This window comes from Xenopus laevis, chromosome 5L (genome assembly GCF_017654675.1).
Source record: "Xenopus laevis strain J_2021 chromosome 5L, Xenopus_laevis_v10.1, whole genome shotgun sequence".
Classification (NCBI taxonomy): Eukaryota; Metazoa; Chordata; class Amphibia; order Anura; family Pipidae; genus Xenopus; species Xenopus laevis.
Window position 1 is genome coordinate 154,621,835 of NC_054379.1, and position 12,498 is coordinate 154,634,332.

The 12,498-nt window shown below is 41.1% G+C and overlaps 1 protein-coding gene across 5 annotated transcripts in view; it reads right to left on the minus strand.

Annotated features, from left to right (window-relative positions):
• Window positions 1–2,018: 2,018 nt before the first annotated feature.
• Window positions 2,019–12,498, minus strand: part of pum2.L (pumilio RNA binding family member 2 L homeolog) — a 65,357-nt gene continuing 54,877 nt past the window's right edge. For 4 of the 5 annotated variants that reach the window (XM_018261595.2, XM_018261593.2, XM_041562046.1 and 1 more), the window contains 6 exons: window positions 12,313–12,441; window positions 11,514–11,651; window positions 10,148–10,273; window positions 9,945–10,066; window positions 7,913–8,105; window positions 2,019–5,726 (listed from right to left, as the gene is read on the minus strand). In XM_018261595.2, the coding sequence (XP_018117084.1) occupies window positions 5,595–5,726; window positions 7,913–8,105; window positions 9,945–10,066; window positions 10,148–10,273; window positions 11,514–11,651; window positions 12,313–12,441 (840 nt within the window). In that variant the 3' untranslated portion in view covers window positions 2,019–5,594. 5 annotated transcript variants of the gene reach the window in all.

The following is a 12,498-nucleotide window of genomic DNA, read 5'->3' on the forward strand; positions in this document are numbered from 1 at the left end:
TCCCTTTCCCCCCAGTAGCGAAACAAAAGAACAATGGGAAGGTAACCAAATAGCAGCTCCCTAACACAAGATAACAGCTGCCTGGCAGATCTAAGAACAACACTCAATAGTAAAATCCAGGTCCCACTGCGACTGTCAGAAACAACAGCCTGTCAGAAAGCAGTTCCATCCTAAAGTGCTGGCTCTTTCTGAAAGCACATGACCAGGCAAAATGACCTGAGATGCACCTACACACCAATATTACAACTAAAAAAATACACCGGCTGGTTCAGGAATTAAATTTTATATTGTAGAGTGAATTATTTACAGTGTAATTTTGAAATAAAAACGACACCATAAAAATCAAGAAGCAGTTTACAGTATCTTAAAACAAACATATTGTATGATGTAGACCAAGACATTTGTCTTTTTATTATGGATTAGTTGATTCTCTTTTCCTCTGAGGCAGCAGCAAACCTGTGACAAGCAACATCCTATGTTTCCTATAAGGATTGTGTGCCAGAAAGGTGCCTATATAGGACAGGGGCTTAAATGATTGGCTAATCTTAAACGGGTTGTTAACCCTTAAATTCATTTTTAGTATGATGTAGAGCAGGGCCCCCAAACGTTTTTTTTAAACCAGTATGCCACACCCAAATGTTAAAATAGTTGGGGAACAATGGAAGCATAAAAAGTGTTCTTGGGTGCCAAATAAGGGCTGTGATTGGCTATTATGTAGCCCCTATGGGGGGACTGATAGCCTACAGGAGTCTCTGTTTGGCAGTACATCTGTTTTTTATACACCCAAAACTTGCCTCCAAGTCTGGAATTCAAAACTAAGCTCCTGCTTTGAGATCACTGGGAGCAACATCCAAGAGGTCGTTGAGTGACATGTTGTTCCTGAGCGGAGATATGGTAAAATCCTTTGCAATTGGTCTTCATTTTTTATGTTTTTTTTTTCAGTTATCTTTTTGTTCAGCAGCACTTTATTTTATAATTTCAGCAGCTATCTAGTTGCTACAGTCTAAACATCCTAGCAACCAGGCAGCAGTTTGAATAACAGACTGGAAGATGGACAAGAGGATCTGAATAGAAAGAGGAGTAAAAAAAGTATCAATAACAATAAAATTGTAGCCTTAAAGAGCATTTGTTTATGGCTGCCGGAGTCAGTGACCCCAATTTGAGAGTTAAGACGCAGTCAGGAGAAAACAATTTAAAAACTATAAAGAAAATGTTAAAATAAAAGGGGGCCAAGTCTAGAACATACTGAATGTTAAAGGGATTGTTCAACTTTTAGTTTGATGTATAGAGTGATATTTAATTGTGGCTCTTGGGTTATTTAGCTTTTTATTCAGCAGCTCTCCAGTTTTAAATTTCGGCCATCTGGTTACTAATGTCCAAATTAGCCTAGCAACCATGCAATCATTTGAATAAAAGACTGGAATTTAAATAAGGGAGGGAGTGAATAGAGAGGAGTAATAAAAAAGTAGCAATAATGACATTTGTAGCCTTACACAGTGTTTGTTTTTAGATGAGGTCAGTGACCCCCCATTCTGAAAACTGGAAAGAGTCAGTTCAAAAACTATACAAAATAAATAATAAATTGGGTGATTTTAGAACATACTAAACATTGCCTTAAAGGCGAACCTCCCCTTTGCCTTAAAGGCAAACCTCCCCTTTGCCTTAAAGGCAAACCTCCCCTTTCTTTGACTTAAAGGCGAACCTCCCCTTTCTTTGACTTAAAGGCAAACCTCCCCTTTCTTTGACTTAAAGGCAAACCTCCCCTTTGACTTAAAGGAGAACTACACAGAAAGCGAGGACTGCGCCATTATGCCGATTTTAAGGCAGATATTGGCCAATCAGGACCTCATACACAAGTCCACAAACTGGCAACTCAGTCTGCAGGCAGTAAGTGGGCAACTCTTATTGGCCCGTGAGAGGCCATGACTGGTGGAAGCAGCTGCTGTGCAATCAGTCGCAATCAGTCGCAATCAGTCACAATCAGTCTCATTCACACACAAAAGCATTTGCACAAATGAAAGGATTAAAAAGTATTTTAATTATACACGTGTGGTCAACCTTCTGCCTTTAAAAAGATCACTGGGAAATGTACATAAGGCGCTTTGTAACATGTACATAATCTGCAGGTTATTGAAGCATCTTCTGTAGGCTGCAATTATCTTACATATCCGGCTGTTTGGAGGAGGCTAATTACAAATACAGTACATTTTCTATACAAAGAAAAACATTTTCACTTTTTTTCTTTTTTTGTACACACACATTCTGCCTACATAAAAGTGTTCTGCATCCAGTTCTCTTTACATTTGAGGCCAGGGATGAGGAAACTGCGGCTTTCGCATATACGTTGTTGCCCTACAACTCGCGGCATCACCCGTAAGTGGGATGCGGGGGGTTTTAGCGCAACAACAAAGTAGGGATGCAACGAATACAGGTTCAGGATTTGGCCAGGAGTCAGCCTTTTTCAGTAGGATTCGGCCGAATCCTTGTGCCTGGCTGAAACAAATCCTAATTTGCATATGCAAATGAAAATTAGGGCTGGGAAGGGAAATCATGTGACTTTCCCTTACAAAACAAGGAAATAATTTGCATATGCAAATTAGGACTGGGAATCACAAGACTTTCCCTTACAAAACAATGGACATAATTTGCATATGAAATTTAGGGCTGGGAAGGGAAATCACGTGACGTTTCCTTACAAGGGAGTCATTTGTATATGCAAATGACTTCCTTGTTTTGCAATTTTCTTGTTTTGTGGGGGAAGTTACGCGATTTCCCTTCCCAGCCCTAATTTGTATATGCAAATTACTTTTGTTTTGTAAAGGAAAGTCTTATGATTTTCCAGCCCTAATTTGCATAAGCAAATTACTCCCTTGTAAGGGAAAGTCTTGCGATTTTCCTTTCCAGCCCTATTTTGCATATGCAAATTACTTCCTTGTTTGGTGAGGGGAAAGTCTCGTGATTTCCCTTCCATATGCAATTAGGGCTGGGAAATCACAAGACTTTCCCTTACAAGGGAGTAATTTGCATATGCAAATTAGGGATGGAAAGGGACATCACGTGACCTTTTCTCTTCCTGTCCCTCATTTGCATATAGAAATTAGGATGTGGATTTGGTATTCGGCCAAATCTTTAACGAAGTATTCGGTGCATCCCTACAACAAAGGCAGAGCCGCTAGTCGGACAGCCCCACGGTGGTAAAAACGTGAAGATTTCCAGCAGTAGATAAATAGAAAGTCGTCGGTGTATACATATAGACATATATATATATATAGATTTATTTAAGCTACATAAAGACTGGATTAAAAAAAAAAAAAAATCTTGATTCAGAGAAAGAAATTTACATTATACAATACTATTTGCCAAGGCAATTAGAGAGACCCAAAATGTACACTAAAAATGCGAATTATTTGCCTTCCCTCCCAAAAAAAAGGCTGGGGGTAAAAGAAATGACATTTACAGCAGAAAGGTTTACAAATGTACATCTGTACAACAGTCGCTACTACAAAAAAAAGAAGCCGAAGTCCGTCATAAACGACGAAACGAGAAATTGCCTTCCAAAACTGTAAACTTACACCTAATCCGTTTAGTTGCACTTATACAATAATACAAAGCGATATATTTATATGGGGAGAAATAATATTAAACGATTGCAGGTCACATGCTTATATGTCTGTCGCCTCTAATCCTCTATAACTACAGGCTACGACTTCTGGATAAATAGGAAATAAAATGATCACACGTTTCTATTACTAAGTGGGGTAATAAAACAAATGAGATTATACAAATATTATATCAGGTGTGGGGGGGTGGAGAGTCTCCCCGGGGGCTGCGTATGTGCTGGAGGAATTCATGGAGGTGCTGCTCCTGGACTCCAGTGTAAGGCTAAGTGGTTGTAGCAGAAAAGCTGCCAGAACACTGGAATGAACCATAATTCAATGTAGTGAGTGAAGGTCTATTCTTCCTCTACATCCAGAAAAGGGGACAGGGTGGGTTTATGGAAGATTATGGGGGTTTGAAAACACACTGGGGCTCCTTTATCAACACTGGGCTAATTGGCCAGCGGGCAGTTACCCCTAGCAACCAATCAGTGAATGGCTTTTTTTTTTTTTCAGCCAGCTGCAGAGGTAGAACAAGGAATGCAACGATTTGATTGGCTGCCATGGGTCACCGCCCAGTGTTGATAAATGCCCCCCGCTGTATTTATAAGGACAGATCAGTGTGTGTAGAGAAGCAGGGCCATACAGGCAGAGAAGCAGAGGCTGTGCATATAATTAGCTGCCCCGTTTATCATTTAAAGGGGAACTCAAGGTAAAATCAGCAGGAGAGGAGGCAATGTTAGGCAACTCACAGTGGGGCTCATTTATAAACACTGGGCAACTTTGCACTTAGGCAGTAACCCATAGCAAACAGATTGCTTTCAGTGCTCAACCTGAAAAAAGCCAATCACTAATTGGTTGCTATGGGTATACTGCCCAGGTGCAAATTTGCCCACTGTTTATAAATGAGCCCCAGTGATTCTAATCGCTCACATGCCTCCCCAAGCCAGAATTTTACAGCAAAGTGTTCAGCCATTATCATCTTCTGTGTCCCCCAGGCATCCCCTGCACCTACTGAAGCTGGGCACAAATCTCTACCTCCCCTTGCACCTGACTAGGGACTGACCAGGGACACTGTCCGGTGATAAGAAGCAAGGGACACGAATCAACTGCGGGACAACCAGGCCCATATCGGTGTACACAGGAAGTACACAGGAAGTACACAGGAAGTACACAGGAAGTAGTGATGTGCGGGCCGGCCCAATACCCGCCAGGTCAGGGGGGTTCGGGCCAACCTCACACTCCTCTTCGTGGGTGGCAGATGGGTGCGGGTTGAGCTCTTCTCCTGCTTTCCCTGCCCGCCACCTTCTGGGTTTATAGCCGCGCACCTGCCTCTTTTTTCTGACATCATTGACGGGTCGGGTCTATAAAAGGAACCCGAAATTCGGGAAAAACCTGACCTGCACATCACTAATAGGAAGTTATTCCATGTACACAGATATGGGTCAATTAAATCGGATACAGTGATTGATTGGACTAGAGATTCAGGTGCAGGAAGAGTTCATGGGAATTTTCTCCCACCGGAGACTGTTTTATCAACTTTGAACTGTGGAAGAATTTGGTTTTCTAAAGGCTCCCGAGCAGGGTTGCTGAGGTGGGAGGGGAAACTGATAATATCTGGAATATATTTACACTTCAGGCCCAGTTCCACATGTGAAAGACCGACCCAAGCGGCCCGAGCAGTCTATTAAAATACTGTAAGTTCCCTTTAAAAACTACCACTTTTTACAGCAACTTTACAAGGTAAAAATGTACAAAATATGTGACAGGTACAATTACATCATTTACAGGCTTCCATGGGGTTAAACTGGCCGGGCAGCTGGGTGGGCCTTCACTTGGGAACCGCAGGAATGGAAAGAAGGAGATAAAAGAGCTTTCTCTCTATTAAACTCTCAAAGAAAAAAAAATGCAGAAATGATTGGTGCTGAAAATCATAAGAATTTGTGTTTTTCCCCCAAACTCATCCTGGAGACCTTAAACTGAACTTGTTTTCTCCCCCTAGAGCATCCCATTGGATGGGCCGACAAGAGGACCAAGGTCGGGGCTGTTCTTCATGTAATACTTCTCCAGCTTGGCCAGAATGTGTTTTCCGTAAGTGTATTTGCGCAGGGTTGTAATATGCGGGCGGATCTGGGAGGAAGAAACATTTGCATGTTGATTATCTCTGTATAATACACAAAAGCCATTAATATATTGTAAAATATATCCTTATAAACGGTGAGTTCTGATGTCATTGGTTATAAATGGTGAGCAGTGATGTCATTTCTGTCACATGACTCACTAAAACGTGTGTTTTATAATAAATAAAGTACCCCCTGTTGCAAAATATGAGGATATTAGAAGTTGCCTCGGAGTTCCATGACCTGTATAAAATTTTTGTTTTTATATGGTCATGAAATTCCTCGGTAACTTATAATATCCTTATAATTTACAAGAGGGGGTGCTTTAGTCACTATATATAACAGCAAACTGCAGTTCATCCTTGCAATATATTATAACTGGATGAGACACTTCCTTGGCAGGGCTTGAGGAAGAGTCCTGCATTGGGTTGGGCACCCGCGGAATATCCGCGGGTGCCCAACCCGATGCAGGACTCTTCCTCAAGCCCTGCCAAGGAAGTGGTCGGGGTTCAGGAAAAACATTGGAGATTCCGTGGCCGTGCAGGCAGGTAACCTGACTTGGTACCCAGGAAACAAAGGTGAAAGCTTGATCCCTCCCATGTGGTACTTCCAATTTTTACATTTTTGTTGGAAGATTCAGCACCAGAGTGAGGTCACTTCCGGGGAAATGTGACGTCACTTCCGGGTTTGCATGTCGCCCGGGTCAGAAGGTTAGTTGGCCTATTGCGGGTTGGATCAGGTTGCAGGAACATGCGGGTCAAATTGCAAGTTCGGGGTTGTGGATACAGGTTTAAAAAAAAAAAAAAAAAAAAATGGACCCGTGCAGGACTCTAGCTTGAGGCTTTTTGTAACTTTTGAAAAAGAAAAAAAAAATTGCCTAGTTGAACCACTCCTGATGTTAAAGGAGAACTAAACCAAATTAAAAAAAAAAACCCTGCACCCCCTCCTTTAAATAGATTTATATGGCTAGAAATGCCATATTTTATATACTGAACCCAGCCTAAAAGTTTCAGCATCTCTAGAACAGTAATGATCCAGGCCTTTAAATTCATCTTGGATTTTGTAAGGAGAGTCTATGACACTGCACATGCTCAGTGGGCTCTGAGCAGCTGCTGAGAAGCTAAGCTTAGGGGTCGTTGCAAATCATCCAGCAGAAAATGAGGTTGGCCTTTTGTATGAGATGATGCTACAAGGCTGATTATTAAATTCTGATGCTAATTGTACTTGTTCATATACCAATAATCTGAATTATTGATTTATCAGCCTTATATTGTGACATTTATATGATCTTTAATACTCAAGAGCCATGAACATCCTATAAATTATATACTTATAAACGGTGAGTACTGATGTCATCAGTTATAAATCGTGAGTAGTGATGTCATTTCTGTCACATGACTCACTGAAACTTGTGTATTATAATAAATAAAGTACCCCGGTTGCAAAATATAAGGATATTAGAAGGCACCCTGAGTTCCATGACCTGTATAAAATCTAGGGATGCACTGAATCCACTATTTTTGATTCGGCCTAACTCCGAATCCTTTGCAAAGATTCGGCAGAGGACCAAATCCTAATTTGCATATAATAAATAGGGGTAGGAAGGGGGAAAACATCTTTAACTTCCTTGATTTGTGACAAAAAGTCATGTGATTTCCCTCCTCGCCCTAATTTGCATATGCAAATTAGGATTCGGTTCAGCCGGGCAAAAGGATTCCGCCAAATTCGAATCCTGCTGAAAAAGGCAGAATCCCGATTCAGTGCATCCCTAATAAAAACCACTCGGCCTTCTATTTTTATATGGTCATGGAACTCCTAAGTAACTTATAATATAATTATATTTTACAAGAGGGGGTACTTTATTCACTATTTATTCAAGTATCTTGTGCATCAGACCCTAAGCTCAGTAAGTGACAGCAGCACAGAGCATGTGCAGTGAATCAGCAGAAAAGAAGATGGGGAGCTACTGGGGCATCTTTGGAGACACAGTTCTTTACTGCTAAAGGGCTGTGGTTGCCTTGGGCTGGTACAGAAGCACAAAACACAATGTACCTGTACAACATTTCTACCTAGTTATTTAGTTAAGCTTTAGCTCTCCTTTAAAGGGTAAGTGCCCTGGTTGTAATAAGTTATTGTTACTATTTGCAGGTGTAGATTGAATTGCCAGTCACATGGGGCCACCTGAACGCTGCTTACCTTATGCATGATGATCTTGCGCTGGGCAGGCTCGGCCATGTCGATCATCTTCTGTACCACATAGTTGGCGTACTGGTCCTTCATCATGGTGTATAAGGCACTGTGAGGACCATCATTCTGGCAGCAGATCTCATCAATCAGGAACGCTCGCTCGGTGCGGGAGGAGTGTGTCACGCATTTCTCTACAACGTTGCTAACAGGGACAAAACAGCATACATCTTAGACTCAGGGGGAAGGTGGGTTCTAATGCTTGAGGTGCTAAAGAACTTGCAGCTTCAAAAGAACTTGCAGCTTCAAGCACAGGTTTCACAAGGCCCAGTCTAATTCTAATTTTCGATACACATTCGTTAAAAATGTTCAGTGATTATAAGTGGTGACTCCCAACTCCTGCATGAAGAGTGACAGATGCTTTGAGCAGAGTGAAGAGCGACTTGAATATTTCAGAAACAGTTCAGAATTTTTAATTATAATATTTAGAAAAATTCTTATTTCAGTCTGATGAAGCTTATATTAAATGTTCATTTTTCTCAGTAGTTCCCCTTTAACTTCTGACCCTCAGACCAAGTGTGTAAAGCTGGCCATAGACATTGAGATTTTTAAAAGATCAGATCCTGATTGTGAGACCACGATCTTCTCGGAACGATCGTACGAATTTACCAACAACTAAAAAGACCAATTTGCCAGGAAAACAAAGGGGAGCTGCCTGCTTGACCCTTCAAACATAGAGAGATTGCACTGGCACCGACAAAGATTTTTTTGACATGGCCGATCAATTTCCCGGCAGATGTCGGCCGAAAAATCCCAAAATGTACAATCGTTCGAATACCACTAACCGCACGTTAATTTCGAAGGATTGGTCGGGCTTCCCTAAAATCGGTCGTTCAGCAAGAAGAATCGTCGCGTCTATGGGGAGCTTTAGTGCTTGATGCACATTTGCAACAGGTGGGTTTCCTTTGAAGGCAGCAAGTTAATTTGGTCCATCTAATACAAGTACAACTACATCATGATGTCATGTTTTTATGATGTCATTTTTATTTTTAAATTACATTGTTTACACTACAAATAATTCAATTTACAATATAAAATTTAATTCCTGAACCAACAAGTGTATTTATTTAGTTGTAATATTGGTGTGTAGGTGCATCTCAGGTCATTTTGCCTGGTCATGTGCTTTCAGAATGAGCCAGCACTTTAGGATGGAACTGCTTTCTGACAGGCTATTGTTTCTCCTACGCAATGTAACTGAATCTGTCGCAGTGAGACTTGGATTTTACGATTATTGGAAATTATTTATTTATTTTTCAAAATGCATCAGTTAGTAGTGCTGCTCCAGCAGGATTCTGCACTGATGTTTTTTATATTTAATTTTGAAATCTGACATGGGACTAGACATATTGTCAGTTTCCCAGCTGCCCCCAGTCATGTGACTTGTGCTCTGATAAACTTCAGTCACTCTTTACTGTACTGCAAGTTGGAGTGATATCACCCCTCCCCCCACAGCCTAACAACAGAACAATGGGAAGGTAACCAGATAGCAGCTCCCTAACACAAGATAACAGCTGCCTGGTAGATCTAAGAACAGCACTCAATAGTAAAATCCAGGTCCCACTGTCACGCATTCAGTTACATTGAGAGAAAGCAGTTCCATCCTAAAGTGCTGGCTTTTTCTGAAAGCACATGACCAGGCAAAAATGACCTGAGATGCACCTACACACCAATATTACAACTAAATAATACACTTGCTGGTTCAGGAATTAAATTTTATATTGTAGAGTTAATTATTTGCAGTGTAAACAGTGTAAATTAAAAATAAAAACGACATCATAAGAATCCCTTTAATGAATCAGCTGTGCGTTGAACTAGATGGGAGTCTTTTTCAGCCTATGTTACTACATTACCAAGTGGAGGGCTATGAGTCACTGCACTACTGTGGGTATCACTAATAGGAGATGAGGCCAATTCTTGGTGGAGATAAAAGAGCAACATTTAGCATCAAATATTAAAATTAAAACCCTTTGAAGTTGTTCCATACCTGGCAAATTTGTGCTGGCTCAGTACCAGCACCTGCCCTCTTACTTCACACACAATTTTGCTCTTGTCGTCAGAACGGCCATGTTCAAGCACATGCTGGATCACGTAGTTGCCGTATTGATCCTGAAACGAGAAACAGAATTAAAGCTTCACGACAGGGAAGGGATTAGCATTTTTGGTGGCTGGCGGGTCAGGGAGCTATACCTGCACTAACTGCTCTGTACTCTGGTGCAGCTCTTCCAGAATGGGCAGGGTTTGCTCTGGAGTGCAGTGTTCCAGAATGCGCTGGATTACCCTGCAGCCGTACGGATGGGTTGAGAGCACATATACCTGAAAAAGATAAAACATACAAAGGGCTGACAGTTAACTAAAGCAACTAAAATATAAAATAGAATAATGTTATAAATGCTGTATTTTGTATACTAAATATAAACATGAACTTACTGCACCAGAAGCTCAATTGAACAAATGATTTATGCTTTTAAGGTTGGTGCTGGGGGCTGTCATCTTGTAACATTGTTAAACATCTTTGCAAGACCAAGACTGTGCACATGCTCAGTGTGGTCTGGGCTGTAGTTGGGAGGTTAAGCTTAGGGATCGTCATAAATTATCAAAACAGCACAAGTCAAATAATTTCTGCCATAGAAGCCGATACAGCAAGAATCAGACTATACAGACTGCACTGGGTCTGTGGATACAAATCTACACATCTGGTTACAGGGAAACAAACAAAGCGGCTCGAGTTCTGTGAAGTAAGGTTTAAAAGTATTATCATTTCCCTGCAGAGCAGTTAGGGACTGTGTGAAATTTCCTATCTGCAGCGGTCAGAGCAAATAAAATGAAGGGAGAATTTCACTGCATACAGTAGGGTTTATTATAAAAAACGGTACATATTTTTTAATTAAAGGGGTGGTTCACCTTCCAAACACTTTTTTCAATCCATTTATTTTCAGATTGTTCCCCAGAAATAAAAAGACTTTTTTCAATTACTTTCCATTATTTATTTTTTACTATTTTTCCAAAATCTAAGTTTAAAGTTGGATGTTCCGGTCTCTGGAGTCTGGAAGCGCAGTAATTCAGGAGCAGACTCTGAACTGATTTTGCAACATTTAGTTGATCCATTTCTCAGCAGAATCTCTGGGGTATTAGCAACTATTGTATCAAGTCTAACAGCTGCCTGTAATGAAACCCAGAGATTCTGCTCAGCAGGGACAAAGATAAGAAATGTATCAACTAAATGTAACCATTTAAAACAGTTTACAGGGTCGGTGACCCCCTCCTCTTCCCAGAGCTGCTTCAGAAGGTGAAAAATGACAATTTACACTTCAATATTAGAAAAACAGTCACACATGGAAAATGGAAAGTCATTGGAAAAAGTCATTATTTCTGGTGATCTATCCGAAAACAACTAGTTGTTTGAAGGTGAACCACCCCTTTAAAGTATATCAGACATAAGTTTCTTTTTCATTAAAAATGGGATTTTATTTTTTTGCCTTTACATCCCCTTTAATTACTCTCTAATAAACATCACAGCATTAGACAGGGAAAAGGAGGATATTGGTGCACCCACCTGCCCCTTGAAAGCTTCAATGATGAAATGAAGAGACTGCGGCGTGACGCACTCGATGCACTTCTGTACCACGTGGTTTCCGTTCTGATCCTTCACACATTTCAGCACATGGCCATCCAGCTCTCTCACCATTTCACTCTAAACAAAAACCCCAAAAGACGTTGTTTCACAGCAGCTGAAGGGCACAGCCGTTGGCACCTTTAATTCATACACTCGCTACACTGCTCCTAAGGGATCTCCAGCTCCATGCTGTAATTCTCTCCCCCTGCAGCTGATAGGACTATATGGTGGCTACATGTTTTTGTAAACGTGCAGTGAAAACAGAATGAAATATGAACAAATTTTATTTCTCTAAGGGTTAATATATTATAGTGTTTATACAGCACTTGCTTGTTTGTAGCGCTATGCAACGGGAAGAATATAATCAGAATATACGGCACTAAAACAGAGATCATAGCACCCAGTGTCGGACTGGGACACCAGGGGCCCACCAAAAACCTTTAGACCAGGGGCCCACTCTAATTATTATTTTCTTCCTCTTCTCACTCAACCTCTATTCTCCTAGTCTCTTTTCTTTACATACTATAATCTATTATTCCATCTATTTAGTCTCTTTATTCTCATAGAAATAGGCAATGACCATGAAATAGGCCAAATGTTTAGAAGCAAGAGGCCCACTGACACCTGGGCCCACCGGGAGTTTTCCTGGAATCCCGGTGGGCCAGTCCGACACTGATAGCACCCAAGCAGATAAATACGGATATCAAAAGAATCACCGTGCTACAGATGAAACACTTACCTGCTGGTCAGTCGATATGGATTCGAGGGCCTTCTGAATGACGCGGCAGCCGTACATTTGCAAAGCCAATGGTAGAACGTGGCCACGAATCCGCGTTGCCAACGCCAGTTTCTGGTCCATGCTCCCAAACTGCAAAAGGCAGAAAATTTTAAAAGAGAACTAAAGCTTAACAAAGAAGTAAAGTAG